Raw genomic sequence first — 19,855 nt, forward strand, 5'->3', positions numbered from 1 at the left:
TAACAAAAAATGCGCAGATTTATAAGCAAGCGGACTTACTTGGTTTGACCAGAATATTTGGAAGAAGAAGTGTTGTCAAAAGAAATGACAAAACAGTGAAAATAACACTACGAATTTGCACAAGATGGAAAGAGAGAGAGAGAGGGAGAGAGAGAGAGAGAGAGAGAGAGAGAGAGAGAGAGAGAGAGAGAGAGAGAGAGAGAGAGAGAGAGAGAGAGAGGGGGAGAGACTAGGGAGGGAGTGAGAGAAGGGGAGGGAGGGAGATAGGGAGGGAGGAAGAAGAGGGGGGGGGGAGGAAGTGTGGGAGGGATGTAGTTAGGGAGAGAAAGAAGAGAGGGGAGGGAGCGAGGGAGGGAGGGAGGGAAAGAAATGGTGGGATGGAGGGAAAGAGAGAGGAGGGAAGGAGTGAGATAGGGGGAGGGAGATAAGGAGGGAGGAAGAGAGTAGGAGGGAGAGAAAGGGGGAGGGAGGGAGAGAAAGAGAGTGGGATGGAGGGACAGAGGGGAGAGAGAGAGAGAGAAGGAGGGAGGTAGAGAAAAGTCGATTGTTGGCGGTAGGAGAGGGATGAGGGAAAAGGAGAGAGCGAAAGGGAAGGAGGGGATAGAGAGAATGATGGAGGGAGGGAAATTGAGAGAGGGAGGAAGAGGGAGAGAGATAGCGAGAGAGGTAGGGAGGGATAGAAAGAGAGATGGAGGGAGGAAGGGAGGGAGAGAGGGAGACAAGGATCGTCAGGAGAAACATATAGAGAAGAAAAATGTTTGAAATAAAACGTCATAAGGTGACGTCATTATGTCTCGCCTTATCGAATGACGTCATTTGTGTGTTCTAAACTTTAAATGACGTCATTTGTGAGTTCTAAACTTAAAATGACGTCTTTTCTGAAAGAATTTTGAAACTACCATTATACCAAAATTGGGAAATCCTTGGACTTACTTGGTTTTGTTAAAACATTCATGCACACTTAAAAAGTTGTTTTTGGTTGTGGACTTACCTGTTCATATCTGCTTATCTAAGCACTCTAAAAAGTAGAAATTAACACAAAAGATGCGCATCGATTTCTTCTTTTTGATGAACAAAATATATCATTTTTTTTAAAAATGGACTTACTCGGTTTTGTCAGCACACGGCAGATGTATGCACATGCATGTATTCACAAGTCAATGCTGTCCCCTCTCCCTTGCCAGGCTGTCCCTTCCTATTCTATCCACTTAAAGTTCTACCCTTCCCCTAACCCTAACTCATGCTGCCCTCACCCGTCGAGCACAAGCATTCATTCCATTTTATACCAGGAAACTTCCACTTGAGAACCACTCCCACTGTTCACACATTTATTCCACCTGTGTATACAGAGTGTACCCATGATGACAAAAAAAGAGTTAAATTCAGAATGCATAAAACAGAGACACAGTCAAACCTGCCTTGGCAACTACCTCTCGATAACAACCACCTTCCCACAGCGACCACTTCAAACCAGTCTTTTTACATTTAGTCAAGTTTTGACTAAATGTTTTAACGTAGAGGGGGGAATCGAGACGAGGGTCGTGGTGTATGTGTGACATTGTGTGTGTGTGTATGTGTGTCTGTCTGTCTGTGTATGTGTGTGTGTATAGAGCAATTCAGACCAAACTACTGGACCGATCTTTATGAAATTTGACGTGAGAGTTCCTGGGAATGATATCCCCGGACGTTTTTTTCTTTTTTTCGATAAATATCTTATGCAGTGAGTTCAGTTTCATTCTGTTAGTTCGACAGCTTGACTAAATGTTGTAATTTCGCCTTACGCGACTTGTTCATATATCAAATCACCTTTCCATAGCCACCACCAGTCTATATAACAACCACTTTTGTGTGGTCATTCTATAGACAGGTAAAGCTGAACAACCATACCTGATAAAATGAATCTCTTGAGGTATTCTTTTGATTCTTTAGTTCTTATTGATGTTGCCCTCTTCCATTCACAATGTGGTCTATTGCAGCAAAAGCGCAACACACATTACGGATAACATGGTTACATGCACCTCCTTTCACACATTGTTTCATCCTACTTGGCATCAAATGAAGCACATTTTACATTCAATACAGTAGCTCTGTGTGCAAGTGAAAAGTGCACTCTACATTCATGCACATGTGTACACGTACCCTTCTAATATGCAGTGCTAGCTATCACAGATTGACAGTTATCCAGAGCTGGACTCCAAGTGTAAAAGGCGAACGACAAGAAGAAGAAGAAGGCAGACTGACAGTGTTCGACTGGTCCACTGGTTACTGTCCCACTACAATGTATCTGTTCATGGCTTTGATTCCCAGTCAAGTAAGACAGGAAGAGAAAAAAAAAATTAAATACCCAAAGTCAAGTTTATGCTTATATGACATGTGGGATATCTTACCCCCACCCTCTTCTTTTCATGCAAGAAAAGGTCTGACAACAGTTGGTAGCCAAAAATTACACAGGTACAGTGTTGTTCTCAGGCCTCGGTCAATATGGCACATACTATTTTTTTATCTGACACATTGCTCTGACTCATGGTCAATCGACCTGAGTTTTAAAATATAGGAGCTAGCTCTTCTGGCCATCAATTTTCCTACTGAACTGACAAAGCCAGGTCATTTGGACAGGTCTACATATAGTATTAATGCAGGTCGAACTGACCAATTGTCCGTTTGATTTTGGGAACAACACTGTGTATCAATGCCCCAAGTGCCAAAGATTGTAACACACACACAAACGCACACATTCAATCTGAAATGGCAAATACAGAAGGACAAAAAGAAAAGACCCCCCAATTTAAGACTCCCTCCCTTGACCTTGCTTTCTCAGACTTTCTGTTATTAACTTCGGTAAATGTATCCCCATTTTAAGACCATTTTAAGACCCCCTCTTTTTTAAGACCTGATTTTGACAGATTTTTGGGGGTCTCAAAAGGGGGGTTCCGTTGTAATAGTGATGACTCACAGCCAGATACTGTCGGTCCCTCTCGATGAGGTCAGCCAGCTTGTAGAGGAGCCTCCCTCGGTTTGAAGCATCCATGGTGCGCCAAGGTGACCCCAGTCGAAAGGCCTCTCGCGCTGCTTTGACCGCAATGTCCACATCAGCCTGATAAAACACAGAGACTTGTTTACTCCCAAAACCTGACAAGAGTAATAGTCACGTAAACAAATAATAATCTGATAACCAAAATAGTAACCCGGTGGTTACGAACGCCAACATTAGCAACACAAACCTAATTTGAAGCAGTGCCATTTGAAAATCGTAGTCTGGACTCAAATAGAATATTTTTTCCCCAAACCCTAAAAAATAGTCATAAATTACTCCAAAATAGTGAGGGTAAACAGGTCTGTATAATATATGCATTCCAACAGAAAGAGCCTGGCCTTTAAACATGCATTTAGTAGATCCTGCAAATTGCCTCTTTTTATTTTTACTCATATGTATATCATACATATTATTATTTAAGCTGTCCTCACAAAACTCATCCCAGTCAGTTCTCCTCACAGGTTCAGTTAACACATGTTTGTGTTATACCTTCATTCATTAAAGCAGCAGAGGTGTATTAACTTTCCAGCAATAGAAAATATAAGTTCTGCTATGACAAGAATACTATACACGTACCTTAGCTCCCTCTGCCACATCCACGATGGTTTGCTCATTGCTGGGGTCTATGGTGGGAAAAGTCTTGCCACTGACAGCATCCACAAACTCATTGTTGATGAAGCACTGAAACACGCATTAATTCAGTAAATTTGTTACATTTAATGATTTATGTTTTGGTTCTTCCCAACTTCTGAAGCAGAATAGGTGTGAAAGGTGGTGGGAAAAGTCTTGCCACTGACAGCATCCACAAACTCATTGTTGATGAAGCACTGAAACACGCATTAATTCAGTAAATTTGTTACATTTAATGATTTATGTTTTGGTTCTTCCCAACTTCTGAAGCAGAATAGGTGTGAAAGGTGGGGGGAAAAGTCTTGCCACTGACAGCATCCACAAACTCATTGTTGATGAAGCACTGAAACACACATTAATTCAGTAAATTTGTTACATTTCATGATTTATGTTTTGGTTCTTCCCAACTTCTGAAGCAGAATAGGTGTGAAAGGTGGGGGGAAAAGTCTTGCCACTGACAGCATCCACAAACTCATTGTTGATGAAGCACTGAAGCACGCATTAATTCAGTAAATTTGTTACATTTCATGATTTATGTTTTGGTTCTTCCCAACTTCTGAAGCAGAATAGGTGTGAAAGGTGGGGGGAAAAGTCTTGCCACTGACAGCATCCACAAACTCATTGTTGATGAAGCACTGAAACACGCATTAATTCAGTAAATTTGTTACATTTAATGATTTATGTTTTGGTTCTTCCCAACTTCTGAAGCAGAATAGGTGTGAAATGTGGGGGGGGGGGGGGGGGGGGGTTGGATGCTTATAGACAAAATGTAAGTTTTATGGTATATTGTATGTTAACTCATTGTCTCCCAGGTACGGATATATATCCGTACCCATGCAGTCATATGGCTCTATCTGACCAGGTACGGATATATCCGCTCAGACTGTTAGCTTCAGTCGCTTCCTGTAACGTCCATCTAACTCCTGCATTCCAGCGTGTTGATACACAGTTACTACAATTCTGAGTGACCTGCTGCAACACAGCTGGTCTCGGCTAAAAAAAAACTTGGTCAACATAGGTGGGGTACAAAGTGTTAAGGCACTGAAAACTTTGTTGACACGTTCTGTTTGCTTTCATCACTACAGATACATGTACCAGCTACTGGAATGTACTGTAGTATACTTTAGCCTACATTCTTAAAGTTTTCATAACGCTGTCATCAATTAAGACACATTTGGGCGTCATCCAAAAATACTTGGACCAGTCACTCTAGCTTCCACACACATCAGATGAAAAAGCCTTGTAAAGAGGAAACTATAAACATTGCTCTGACTGTCAAGGGACCCTTTACTAGTTTAGACAAAGACCATAAAGAACTCCAGACTCAAAAAAGCTTTTTCCACACAAAGTCGCAATTCTGCAGGAAAACCACGAGGATCTGGTCAAAACACTTCAAGAGCTTTTGCAGTACGGTGGAACCCCCCTTTTAATAAGACACCACGATTTTGACTGAAATGCAACGCCTGAGGTATTCCACCTCTACCTAACAGTAACAGGCATTCAACCTCTCCCAACTGACGTCTCATATCATGCATGGATGGCAAAGCATGTGAGAGTCTGTTATACAATTTAAAGCGTATTATCTAAAAATCTAGGCTCCTTCTTTAAGCACACCTGACCCCCATTCTTTTTTTTCAGAATCGCTGGTGCATGTGCTTTTGCCCTCTCAAAACCTGGCTTGTTCAAGTAGACAATCAGGAGTTGTGAGTGGTAGACGACTTTGTATGGGATAAAAGAACAAAAAAAGACAAAAAAGCAAAACACTCATTTGACACATGGACACCCATGGCCTTGTCCTCTTATCAAACATTCACATGTGCTTCTACCTTTGATCCAAAGTGTAGATGGAAAATACAACTGCAGGTGCTCTATTTTCCTTTTAGCAATAATTTCAAGGACCTTTTTGTACATGACAAAAGAGTTGGTGAATGAAAAAGGTATCCTCATAAATAATCAAGACAATCTGACAGTCTGACCTGGTAGCTTTGTGTATAAAATCAACAGAGACGCTCCAGTCCTAATATTTTCATTCAACACTTCCGAAGAGGCTCCTTTTGTACTGCAGTGAAAACATTCTCAAACTCCCCCACTCCATCAGCAGAGTAACAGAAATACTAAAAGGGTCTTTTCATTTATCTATCACTATCTCAAGTGCCCTGAACTAACAGCAACAGGAAGACTCAAGGACATGTGCAACTGTCCAATATGCCCTTAGGAGTCTGTGTCTCGCCTGGTAACAACCTTTGAATCACAGACTCCAAACAGTACAGGACATCAACAGTCTGGCACATCTCATTCTCATTTTATGTTGTTTTCAATCATTAGCAGTAAGTATTAGCATAACAACAAAAATAAGTGTTCCGTACATATTTCATTTTCAAACATTTTTGGGGGTAGAGCTGTGACAAATCAGCCTTTTCTAATCATAATGTTATGCAGAAATTCATAACACAAAACAGCTCTAGCTGACACATTTCTCTCAATGACATTCACACTTCCCATATAATGACCTATATATCTCAATATCAAGGTAAAGGGGGGGGGGGGGGGGGGGACCTTAGTTTCCAATCCAGCTTGTGAAGTGTATCACTGACAGACGTTATCTGCAAGAGTACAATGTGGCCTACTTTGGGTTGCTCAGTATCTTAATACTTCTGTATTTGAAAAAGTAGAAAGTGACACTCGTGCAGACTCAGAGCGGGTCACTTTTTCATTACTTTGACTCGAGTCTTCAGGAGCATTCACCTTCCAACGTCAAAGTTTGAAACCAGATCCATTATATAAGAAAAGTAATTTGACCTAACATTAAGTTGATTAACAACAGCCATAAGAGCTGGGTACTCTATGGATGGTTCGGTTACTTACACCATCATTTTCAGTTTGTCTTGATGTTTGTATACGTAAAGGGCAAAATCCTTTCAAGGTTCTATTGCTTTTAATTTTCTTTTTTACTTCTATCTTTATTAATGTTTCCCTCTTTTGCTGGGATAGACAAATTGCATGACACAGCATACCGAGCATTTCAGTATTTCGCTGCAATAGTCCCCCCCCCCTGCTTCGGGCACACTGTGTGTTTTGGCTCTCTTTCTTTTCCTTTTCACAATTTTACTTCTTCATGAGTCCATCTTAATCACTGAATCAGTCTCGATCTGTACATGTGATACCCTTCCCTATGAATAAATAATAACAGACCTTCTCTACCCTCTGACTGAAGAGGTAGACACATTCTACCATGAGCAATTAGGAAAGAATCAGGCTTTGACCGTGACGCCGATTTTGTTACGCTTCAACGATCCAAGCCTGTTGACAAAATCATAAAACTCGAGCCACTGCTTATAGGCCGTACTTCTTGGCTTCACTCGTATCTCCGTCTGCAAAGTTTGGTACCTTAAAGTTACGACACTATTCTTAAACATAATCAACAAACCTCTATGCATTGCAGTTTACTCCGGATGAAAAGTATGCTAAATATTACACGCGTGCATGAAGCGAGTTTGTTTTGTTTTCCAGCGCACGTACACGCACTGTTGTGGTCGAAGTTGAAAGCGTCAAAGCAGATCTGTTTCTAAACTTAGTTCATTGCCTGAAGTATTGCGAACAAAGCACTAATGTTACCTGGGTGTACTTTATGTCAGGATTCGTGGTTGGCTGTGGAATCGCAGCAGCTGACATGCAGCGGGTGTGATGCTGGAAAACATTTTTCGCAGACGACAACACTTTCGACCTCACTACCAAGGCAGCCATGATGCTTGTGGACTGGTCGACGGTGTGAGGGTAATTTAGTTCCTTCCGTCTGTTGAGAAAAAATAAATACTTACTGGGTGATGGGCGGGGAACAGACAATACATTATACAAGACATTTCGCCGATAAAACTCGCTTCTGACGGCAACCAAAAGACTAATGGAGTTAGTCTTTATTAGTAACTGAATGTGGATGTTGATTTTACATGTGTTACTGATTATGAGACAGGTCAGTGTGGACCGTTCACATTTTAAATGTGTCATTTGCCGCTGTCTGTCTGTCTTGACTGTCTCCAGCTGTGTCTTTGTGTCCGTTTTTGTCTGTCTCCAGCCTCGGTATCACTGAGTCTCTGTCCGGCCAAAAGTAGTTCCTCGGTAACTGATTAGTTTTCTTATCATTCTAAATTAGTAAATGTACTATTTTAAAAATCATATTGTTGTACTTTTAGTTTTGTCTGAAAGTTTCCCCACTGACTCACGTAGACTATAAACATTTTCTTGTTGCCAGAAATACACCAGAAAGATCGAAAAATGTCCTCTTCCGCGGGCCACTGCCGATGCATGTGCTGACTCAATATCCGATATACCCGGTTTGCCTCTGATCGCCGTCTCTGCACCGGCTAAATATTGCTGGCGAAGTCAGCGATCCCTTTGTCCTTTTGTTCGTTCCGGGTGCTTTGCAGCAACATGTTTATCGGTTTATCAGACACTGTGGAGACTGAAAAGCAGAAGTAATTTCTGCTAATCAGTTACAATTGTAGGAGGGACCCTCTCTTGGTTTACACCGTCTGCTTCTCACAAGTGTTGACCATGAACCTTTGCAACGTTATGTAGATATCTGTGAGCGAACTAGTATATTGGTTTAACACTGACTGTGATCAAATAACTTCAGGCCTATTTGCTGATAAGTGGCTGATCATCTTTTAACCAAATGACGGCGTGTCAGTCAGTGTGTTTGTGTGTGATACTTGCAGAGAGAAAGAGACACTGACACTGAAAGTGAGTGTCCGCTGTCGCGTACGTGCATTTCAGTGTGCGTGCGCCGACTGTGCCGTGCCGTGCCGCCGCGTGCATGCGTTCGTATGTCACTGTGGGTTTTTTTTCGGGCTCTTCTTCTTCCTCTTTTTTCATGACTTTTCAAGTTTTTTCTTCTTCTCCGCAGATTGATATTGCCTGAACGAGTCGAACAGAAATTGCAACTTGATGCAATTTAGCGACTATAGTCTTTATATGACTCAATCATGCACTAAGCCTCTCAAATGATAAGCCAGAGGCCGATTTGAAGGCAAAGCTGAAGCAGTATATGTATTAAAGTTTAGTTTTGATTGAGCCGGCGCCGGCCTAAGCGGCCGATGAAAAAAAGCATATCGGGATTTCAAGCGATATATAATATGGCTCAAGAAACTCAAGATAGGTTATTCAGTATGTAAAAAGTTTAGGTCTGTTTGAATAACAAAAGCCTTACAGACATTTTGCCTACACTGATCATATCAGTCAGAGCAGGTCAAAGCGTTTAGGTCAATGTTGGTTACACAGTTTCAGAACCGAGTTCTTTCATGTTGAGCTGCTTTTTCTTTTCTTTTCTTCTTTTCTGTTTTTGATAACAAAAGCCAGCCGCGATTGCAGACATAACTTCATATACCTTCTTCTTCTTCTTCTGCGTTCGTGGGCTGAAACCGGCTCCCACGTGCACTCGTGGTTTGCACGAGTGGAATTTTACGTGTATGACCGTTTTTACCCCGCCATTTAGGCAGCCATACGCCGCTCAGTTTCGGAGGAAGCATGCTGGGTATTTCAACGTGTTTCTATAACCCACCGAACTCTGACATGGATTACAGGATCTTTTTCGTGCGCACTTGGTCTTGTGCTTGCGTGTACACGCGGGGGTGTTCGGACACCGAGGAGAGTCTGCACACAAAGTTGACTCAGAGAAATAAATCTCTCGCCGAACGTGGGGACGAACTCACCCTGACAGCGGCCAACTGACTGGACTCTAAAATCCAGCGCGCTACCGACTGAGCTACATCCCCGCCCCACTTCATATACCAATCAAAGCTGTTATGTCGAGTCAATATGTTGGATACACAGGTTAGCCTTGGAGCTGCTCTCTTTCGCGTTCAGTCTTTTCAAGGCACGGTACGTTAGGGCCAGTGTTGTATATCATTCAGTGTTTCGCCTGACTACGGGATGCATAACTTGAGCATTATAAATAAAGACAAGTAGCACTTTGACAGATGTTTATACATGTATAGCCTACGTTTTCGTCATTTCTTATCTCGATTGTTTAGTCTGTGTTTGTTCTCTTTTATTAGGTGGGCGGAAAACACAACATAAACATTTTGACCGTCAATGACTAAAGTTTCGCTGACAGCGGAGGTTTATCGTCATCACAGCGAGATGCAAACTGACTGTAAAATCAATCTTCACTGTCTATTCAGCCACGGTCGACGACCCCGTTACTTGTATAATTATGTGCACGTACAACAATACCCTTCCTATCCTTAGCAGTAACAAACAGCCCCGTTTACTGCAGCATTCTTCATTTCAGTTTACCGCGGTAACATGTTTTGCTGCGGAAAAAAACATGCTTCGACGGAAGATGCCATTATTTAGTTATTCCACTGAAAAACCCGTTTTGCCGCGGCATTTCTGTTTTTGCGAGGAATAACAGAATAGTCATCAACCGCTAAGGATACATTCCAGCTGTAGCAGATCATGTATTCAGAAGCGCCCCATGCAATATCATAGTCGTCGACCCATTTACCCACCTATTGAGACTGATTCTGAGTGTTATCCACTGTGAAAAACTCCGGGCCCGCAGTCAGCGCGGCAACGTGACAACCTCAGCAAAAGCGACACGAAAATAGATCTCTGTCAGACCATAGATATCCCTATGGCCAGACAGATAAACACGACTGAGAACCACTGGAGCGTGCTCGCCAGGGGCTCAAGGTCATGACTCAGTGATTTCTTTACAGGACATCAGTGTGAAATGAAGACGCAGCAGTATAGGCCGATCTCGATGCCAGTTTTCTTTTTGTTCAAAGGAGTTTAAAATGTGGACCGTGCACGACTTTAATTGTGCGCTTTTTAAAGTTCGTCAGTGGACTACATCACGTATAATTTATGTTTTAGTCAATTTGGAGTACAGGAAACCTGAACGTCAGTGCCCCCCAAATGGTTCTCCGCCAGTGACTGTTGCCTTTATTTGATTAACTACGAGCAGACACACGCATAAGCTTTATGTTTACTCAAGAAAAGTGGACTTAAAGTTCAAGTCGTGTATGAATCTTAAATTTTAATTTTGTACAAGTGACAGTTACCACAATTAAGACTAATGCAAGAAAACTCCTCGAACCCTGGTACTCTTTTCCGCCTTCTTTCTTTCCCTTTTACAGATCAGTGATGTGTGACATGTCACGCTGCATCACCCTGTTGTCCACATGGAATTTGCCGACACAACAGACTCCAATGAAATGGCATTTTAAACATGTTTACGTTGAACTGAAAGGCCTTTTTACATTTAGTCAAGTTTCGAGATGAGGGTCCTGGTGCATGTGTGTGTGTGTGTGTGTGTGTGTGTCTGTGTGTCTGTGTGTCTGTGTGTGTCTGCGCGTGTGTGTGTGTAGAGCGATTCAGACTAAACGACTGGACCGATCTTTATGAAATTTGACATGAGAGTTCCTGGGAATGATATCCCCGGACGTTTTTTTCATTTTTTTCAGATGACGTCATATCCGGCTTTTTGTAAAAGTTGAGACGGCACTGTCACACCCTCATTTTTCAATCAAATTAATTGAAATTTTGGCCAAGCAATCTTCGACGAAGGCCGGACTTTGGTATTGTATTTCAACTTGGTGGCTTAAAAACTAATGAATGAGTTTGGTCATCGGAAACTTGTAATTAAAAATATTTTTTTATTAAACGATCCAAAAATAGTTTCATCTTATTCTTCGTCATTTTCTGATTTCCAAAAACATATACATATGTTATATTTGGATTACAAACAAGCTCTGAAAATTAAAAATATGAAAATGATGATTAACATAAATTTTTCGAAATCGATTTAAAAATAATTTCATCTTATTCCTTGTCGGTCCCTGATTTTGGATTAAAAACAAACTCAGTAAGCTAAAAATAATAGACATACAGAAAAGCGTGTTATCCTGCTCAGCGCGACCACTACTGCACTATTCTGCATGGCTTGTCGATTTCACTGCCTTTGCCACGAGCGGTGGACTGACGAAACTACGAGTATGTGGTCTTGGTGAAAAAAGCAGTGCGTTCAGTTTCATTCTGTGAGTTCGACAGCTTGACTAAATGTTATTTCGCCTTGCGCGACTTGTTTTTAACCTTCTTTCATCCCCGGACTTTAGTTTAGGTGCACGAGTACCTGCATGCACGGTCGATGAAATACTCATAACTCTCTTTGCTTAAAAGTACGCCTTTGTACAATGTCATGAATTTGTCAAGAACATTGATGTACAGTTCTGCGCCGCACAAAACAACATTTTATCTGATAAACGCACAAATAAGCACTTTTACACACAAAAAGCAAGTCGAGTTGTGTGGTTCCCGGTTTTTAGCACGTTTTTAGCACGCAACTCAACAGTGTATTTTGCGACTTGTGTCACAATTTTCCAAGTCTGTCATTATTCTGTGGGTATTCAGCCCAACAAAATCCGACCATTGCTCAGGTTATAGAAATAACAACTAAGACTAAGAGTCTCAAACGCTGAACAGCAGAACAACACGTACCACACACAAGAAAGTAAGCAAATCGGTTTGAAAATGGATGATATTTAAGATAAGTTTGGGTTCAGAAATTATTTTTTTAAACTATTTAAAGGAAAATTAACTACCAACTACAAAAGTACAATGAAACAAAATTACAACTGATAAATTACAGATAAAATCGACACTCAAGACAAAAACAAACAACACAATAGATAAAACAAGCAAAACGGATACAAAGAATAACCTAAAGTTGCTCTGTAAACTAGCCCACCTAGATAAAGGAATACTAATAATCAACCGGCGCTTTGATACAAGCTCCTGTGGTAACAACACAGAAAACCGCACCAGCATCACCACAAAGGTACATAGACAACAAGTTTCAGCACACAAATATATGACCAACCTGTTGTCAGTGGCGAGATCGAGAATGAAGCGATGACTGTCACAGTGCGATGGAAAGGCTTCACTTCACGGCCTTGTGATCCTGGGTATTCAGGTAGGAGGGGGAGGGGGAGGGGGTGTGCTTATTGCGGTAGGCCATTGGTCTATGGCGGGTAAGCCCAGCGGTCTCAACCACTGGTAATAGAATAGACGTTATCCCCGAGTACGCTAGTACTTGGGCTCAGCAGACTTTAATTGTGTGTCTGTGTGTGTGTGTGTGTGTGTTTCTCCACTTAACAGCTTATTGCTGGGAAACTACTGGGCGCAGTTCGTTCAAAAGTTGATACACTAACTTGATAATAGGTCCGATTGATCGTATTAAAACTTCATAATGTTACCTGGGACCTAAATGCGAAATAAACCACAAAAACGACTTGGCCGTAGGAGGAGTTCACACCGGCGGGGCAACACGCAGCCATTGAGCTGATAGAACAGCCGAACGCGACACACAGTGACGAGGAAATAATAGCTCATAAAAAGCATGCGTCTCGCATGCGAGACGATTTGCCAGGCTTTGCGCGTTGTGTGTTTGAATAATTTGATTTTTTGTGTACCCCATTTTCTACCAAGCGTTGGTTGCTCGGTCGCGACTGCGGTGGTTTAGAGGTCGCGATTTTGTGTTTTGATTCTTATCATATTAATTTGTATTTTTTCTTATGGTTTCCTTTGTTTACATATGTTTCAGTCTTTTACCTTCACTTTACATTAAAGAATTTGGTAAAACTACCTGGGGCGTGATAAATGCAAGAATCCGCGAGCCAGGACAGTAAAAGAACTTCGTGGGCCACCAGTTCACCAGTTATGAAGAGGGTCGGCAGTATATTTTTCACTGTGATCAAATAAAAGAGAAAGGCCAGTCACCACGCACATCCTCGGCTCGCATGCAATGTACTTATATAGCAAAGGGAATGCCTGTAATTCACACAGAGCAATCACTTGGTCTTAAACGTGCACAAGACAAAAACTTTCATACTGGGGGAGCGAGCCAGTCTAAAGAGTACTCGGGTCCAGGGCGAGCGTTTTTTTATCAGTTTATGTAGTGGATTTAACTCTGTGGTCTCGACGCACTGGCTGCGGCTTAGGAGAAATACATGATCATGAAGTTCACTAGATTCGAAAATCAGCTGGACGTTTAATTTTGTGTGTGTGTGTGTGTGTGTGTGTGTGTGTGTGTGTGTGTGTGTGTGCAGGGCTCCCCAAAGTGCGCGTGCCTGCGTCCTATACGCACTAGAAGCCGAATTCACGTACTAGAAATTCATAGAGGGGGTCCCAGTGTCACGATGTCATCTTGACCCCGCCGTCATATTACCCCCTCGATATATATACTCAAGACTGAAATGTTGTTTCCTGGTAAAATTAATGAAGTGAAATTATTTAAGGGCGAAAAGCATGTCAGTTTCTTGCATGTGAAGAAAATTGGTGGTGAAATTTAGTAGATTTCACCCCAAAAATCGATAACCGAGTGGTTACGTCCCCTGAATGAGAAGGGACACATTTTTATAAATGCTGCGTCGCTCACAAGAAATAACGGTTTTAGGTGTGACGAAAAAAAGAACAGGGCCTGAGTACGGTGATAAATACAAGACTTATTTTACAACCATTTGAAAAATACATACATCCCCCGTGGCTGCCCGCATAACGAAATCGTTTTTCTCGTGTTTTGAACTTGCCAGTGTTACAGCACAGAGCAGAGTCCGTCCCGCACTTTGCTTTGTGTACATCACGTGGCCACCCAAACACCCGCACAACGCAAAATTTTCACGAGAAAAACACGTTTATTTGTTTGCTTTGTCTGTATTACACATTTCTATTTACATTTACCACTGACACACCAAATTGTATATTTTAGTTTGCAAGTGAATCGTTATCATACAAAATAACGTTATCACGAGACGAACAGAGATTTCAGAAATCGTCTGCTTCTCAACTGTTTCGCGCAAATCGTGTAATATCTATTTTTAATAAAAATAATAATAATGGTGATTTCTATAGCGCTTTCGAACACACAAAGCGCTTTACAAAAGCAATAACAACATCATTACCAGAATGACGCCATTGACGGAATAGAACACAATCATAAACACTTTACAACAAAAACCAAAAACAAAACATAAATGTTACAAAAATCCAGAGGCTCTTACAGGAACGAACTCTCAGTATACACAACAATTATGATGCACACACACACACACACACACCCACACATGTCCACACACACGCACACACACACACACACACACACACACACACACACACACACACCCACACATGTCCACACACACACACACACACACACACACACACACACACACACACACACACACACAGTAAACATTGTTCATCCGAAAGTGCACATTTACAGGGTCGCGACAACTACATCATCATAGAATGCTTCTCTGAAGAGGTGAGTCTTGAGATTTGCTTTGAAAGAAGGCAGAGATGGACTGAGACGTAGAGACAAAGGGAGTTTGTTCCAGATATGATCAGCTGCGACTGAAAGACAGCGGCCACCATGATCGTCCCTCTGATACTTAGGAGCTTTGACAAATTTATTTTGGGAGGCAGAACGGACAACCCTTTCAGGATTGTTTTTCTGCACGAGATCGGACAGGTACTGTGGAGCCGTGCCCGCGGCAATTTGATAGAAAATGCAGCAGATCTTGTATTTAATTCTTTGTTCCACTGGAAGCCAATGTAGCTGTTTGAGTAGAGGCGTGACGCTTTGTTTCATAGGTGTTCGAAACACGAGTCTAGCGGCAGCGTTCTGAACTAGTTGCAGGGGCTTGGTGACAGATTTGGGACATTCAGCGAGCAGTGAATTACAGTAGTCTAATCTAGAGAGTATGCCGGAACAGACTAGTCTTTTGGTTGCGTCTTCGGTAAGGTACTGTCGAATGGAACCTATACGCCGGATCTCCATTCGCGCTGCTTTACATGTTTGGACTACATGCTGTTTCATGCTAAGATCTTTGTCAAAAAAGACTCCGAGATCACGGGATGTATCCGAGAACTTGATGTCAATATTGTTCAAAGAGATGGCCTGTGGGAGTTCTGAAATAGACTTAGCATGGGTAGGGGTGGAGTATGAAAAACGCATGGCTTCAGTTTTGTCGTCATTTAGTTTGAGTTTGTTCTCTTCCATCCATGCCCCGACATCTCTCACACACTCCTGTAGCGACAGAACCAAATCTGGGTACTTGTCATGTGATGCGGAATGATTGATCTGCGTATCATCTGCGAAGATTTCGTGTAGCACACAATGATTCTCTATGAGAGTTGTCAGCGGTGTTGTGTACATAATGAACAGCACCGGGCCTAACACAGAACCTTGAGGAACACCAAACACAAGAGAGGTTTCAGCAGATTGTTGGCCATCGATCAGAACAAACTGTTTCCTGTCTGAGAGATAATTTTGAATCCAAGAGAGAGCCATATCGCTAATGCCAAAGTAGTGCTCTAGACGATAAAAGAGAATGTCATGGTCTATCGTATCAAAAGCCGCAGACAGATCTAAAAGCAAGAGGACGGATGTTTTGTCCTGGTCTAGAGCGGTCAGAAGGTCATTCAAAATACGAAGAAGAGCCGTTTCCGTGCTGTGCCGTGGTCGATAGGCTGACTGGTGGGCACTAAGAAGGCTGTGGGATGAGAGATGTGAGGCAAGCTGTCGGAGAACAAGTTTTTCGAGAATTTTCGATAGAAAAGGAAGGTTTGAGACAGGTCTATAGTTTTTCAACTCGTTGGAATTGAGAGAAGCTTTCTTCAGCAGTGGTTTTACTAAAGCGGTTTTGAATTCCGTGGGGACAACGCCAGAAGAGAGTGATTCGTTCACTATGTTAGTGATGGTAGGGAGGAGGATGTCGATGTTTTGAATAAGTAGTTTGGTTGGAATCGGGTCAAGTTCGCACGTCTTGGGGGCGGTTTTTAGAATTAACTTCTTGACATCGTCTTCAGACACAGTGGTGAAAGCTAAAAAGGGAGTGCCTTGAAACGGATCGGTAGGAAATGCGCTTTGTGTGTTTGCAACATGCGAAAAGCTGTCACGTATCGAAAGGATTTTGTTCTTGAAGTAGTCACTAAAAAGGGCCGGAAGTTGTTGAACGTCAAAGACGGTAGGCAAGGAGGCTTTTTTACGCGTGCCTAACAGTGTGGTCATATTGTTGAAGAGCTGTTTGCATGTGGCACTGGAAGAAACCATAGCAGAATAAAATGACGTTTTAGCATTATGCACAAGGTCGGTGACCTTCTGTTTCACGGCATCATACATCTGCATGTTGATTGTCAGTGGTGAGGAGCGCCAGCGACGTTCTGCCCTTCGACGCTCACGCTTCAGCTCCTTGAGCTGATCAGCGACCGAGCTGTACCACGGCGTAGGCTTACGCTGGCGCACCTCACGCTGACGCACAGGGGCATGTTTGTCCAGAACCTTACCAAGATGTTGATTCAGGTTCGGAAGTGACATAGTGGGGGTCAAACCATCGGCAACATCAACAACGAACTCGTTCATATTGATGCTGTTAATGGATCGCATTGATTCTATTTTTACCATTGTAGGTGGCTTCTTGGCCGCTAGGTGGCACAGAATAGCCGTGTGGTCGGACTTCAGATCATTACAAGCATGAGTCGAATGAACAAGGTTATCAGAAACCATATGAAATATCAAATCAATAGTATGACCAGAGTTGTGTGTCGGGAAATCGACAGTCTGAACAAGACTAAACATGGAAGCTAGATCACAGAGTTGTTGGGTTAGAGTGTCACTTGCATCTTCATAATGAATGTTAAAATCACCGGTCAGAAGAAAACAATTGACATCAGCACAATGTTCCAGAAAGGCAGGAAGTTCAGCAAAGAACAAGGAATCCGAGAGTTTGTTCTTTTTGTTGGGAGGGGGCCGATACAACAGGAAAAATGTGATTCGTTGGTTGTTAACAATCGGAAACCTCCCGAAGAAATGCAATCTCAGCGGCTTCCACCTGCAACAAAGTCGTGCTTATTTGGAATCATTCTGATCAGTCATCGCTCAACGGCTATCGCCAGTTATCTCTCTGACCGGACGCTACAGTCCTCCGCGAATCTATGAAAATAAGACTACCATATGGTTTTCGCGAGCACTGATCTAAATTTGAGATCAGTGTTCGCGAGACGAAAATGATTGCAGATTGGCCGACTTCGACAGCGATCTCCGTTCTGTTCTTCACAGTTATGATAAAGACATCGTTCTAAGGTCAAAACAAGTCGACATTTTGGGACTGCTGCCGGAAGGAGACCGTAATATATGGTTTCATCACTGTCAACTGGTTACAGAAAAAATCGTCTGCTCCAGTGAGCGCCGAAACCAAACGGTTGATTATCACATGACACTTTTGCCATATTTAGAGTTGTTTGCACAGTAAATACAGCCGCAAAAAATAGCTCGCTTGAAACTGTCTTACATATCAATTCCTTTGTAATTTAAAAATTACGAATCACCATGAAAATCATTATCGACGATCGCGAATCTGCTTATATCAATAATACATTACAAAAAGCTCTAAATATGAAAGAAAAAAAATTTAAAAAAAATAAAAAATAAAAAATAAAAATCGGTTTCCTTGCCAGAAACTCAAGGCGTCAGGGAGAGAATGAGCCGAATTCATTTTGACCTGAGGTCAGGATGATTTGGAATGTGACGTCCTGTTCTTCGTCAGTCACGCCTATCTCGAAAACTAAGCGTCGCACAGAACCAGCGCCCTTCCATTACAAAAAAATGGTTGGACAAATTTGGCCCCATGAATGTAAGGTACCCAAGGTCGCTCATCAGTACTATCGAAGGGTGTTTGTTTTGTGTGGATTTTATACAAGATCAACGAGGCCGAGAATCGTAATATGACGGCGGGGCCAAGATGTCATCGTCACACCGGGACGCACTAAACCTATAAAGAGCGGGCCCTGGGATGCACTAATTAGGTTGTCGTGCTCTTTTCAGACTGTAGTCGACAGTTAACATTACAAAACAAAGACCAGAAGTCAAGTTGAAAGTGTGCATGTGTGTTGCATTTAACAAGGTATAGTGGAAGTGTCCTCCTCGAATATTCCAGTGAAAAACCCCACTTCATGTCACATTATTTGCGATCACAATGCGTTATATATGTACAAAGGGGGTTTGGGGATCCGACCCTCTAAACATTAAAAGTGGCGTCCGTGGGGAACCCTGAGTGTGTTTTGTCAAGATTGAAGATCATAATCTGCTTATGGTTGTACTTCTTGAATGTGAGGTAAGCTGAGGTAGGCTACATACAGCAGCTCAGTGGCTCTGATCACTGAGTGAATGCAGCAAATCAGCAAGGGCTGGAGGCAAAAGCTTTAAAGGCCTGAAGAACATAACGCTTAATTCTCTTAGCATTGAATGCGAAAGACTTTTATAAGCTCCGTTGTGCGTGATTTTGACAGAAAAAGGCGCGATCATTTCGAGCGGATCCTGCAAATGAAGCTATTTATAGCCAAATAACACAGCTGACTACTTTGTTTTTCGTAAGTATTTCATGCATAAAGACATATATATATATATATATATATATGTATAGGTTACAACACGAGTGGTTTTTTATATGGCTTGTATTTCAGTCAAGACCCAGCGGATGAATATCATCGGGAGACACGAGCCTTTGGCGAGTGGCTCTCGATTGATATTCCCGCTGGGTCTTGACTGAAATACAAGCCATATAAAAAACCACGAGTGTTGTAATCTGTATATCCCATTCTACCATCAAACACAAAGTGTAGACTACTAGCGGCACTTTTGCGATCTGTGGAGTGTGAAACAGTGTTTTCAGCGAGACATGGCCTTTTTGCAACCTTAAACTAAGTGACCGTCGCTGAAAAAATAAAACGAATGAGTGCATCTATAAGTACGCGGTAACACTACTTTCAGACCGTTTAAAAGCGTTAAGTAAAGGTTCATAAGTTGCAAGAAAGTAATGAAGTCGTATAGAAATCCATTTAGTTGAAGCGCACAATTCTTTTGCGTTTCAGGTCGGCGGAACGGGGAAACCGGTTTGGCCCCCATTTGGCTTACTCGACTCGATTCAGAATCGATTCCACGTTGTTTTTTTCGAACGCATTATTATACAATTAGTCTTATTGACAGAGAAGCAAATTTTAGGGAACACATATGTAGATTTAACCATTTGCTCCCTATTTGAAATGTATCTACATGATAAACTGTTTTGCGAGTGTGTTTGCATGAACCTAAACTGGTATTGATGCGATGAAAACAGGACCCAAGTCTGTCAC

General features: G+C 42.1%; 1 protein-coding gene across 1 annotated transcript in view; it reads right to left on the reverse strand.

Moving 5' to 3' along the window:
* The window catches only part of LOC138946049 (aldehyde dehydrogenase, mitochondrial-like), a 31,816-nt gene extending 19,118 nt beyond the window's left edge, over positions 1-12,698 (reverse strand). Inside the window, exons 1-4 of the mRNA XM_070317573.1 lie at positions 12,546-12,698; positions 7,280-7,457; positions 3,611-3,715; positions 2,954-3,094 (exon numbers count right to left, since the gene is read on the reverse strand). Of these exons, the coding sequence (XP_070173674.1) occupies positions 2,954-3,094; positions 3,611-3,715; positions 7,280-7,408 (375 nt within the window). The 5' untranslated portion in view covers positions 7,409-7,457; positions 12,546-12,698. The remainder of the gene's footprint in view (positions 1-2,953; positions 3,095-3,610; positions 3,716-7,279; positions 7,458-12,545) is intronic.
* Positions 12,699-19,855: the final 7,157 nt, after the last annotated feature.

The sequence above is a fragment of the Littorina saxatilis genome, linkage group LG1, assembly GCF_037325665.1.
Source record: "Littorina saxatilis isolate snail1 linkage group LG1, US_GU_Lsax_2.0, whole genome shotgun sequence".
In the NCBI taxonomy this organism is placed as follows: Eukaryota; Metazoa; Mollusca; class Gastropoda; order Littorinimorpha; family Littorinidae; genus Littorina; species Littorina saxatilis.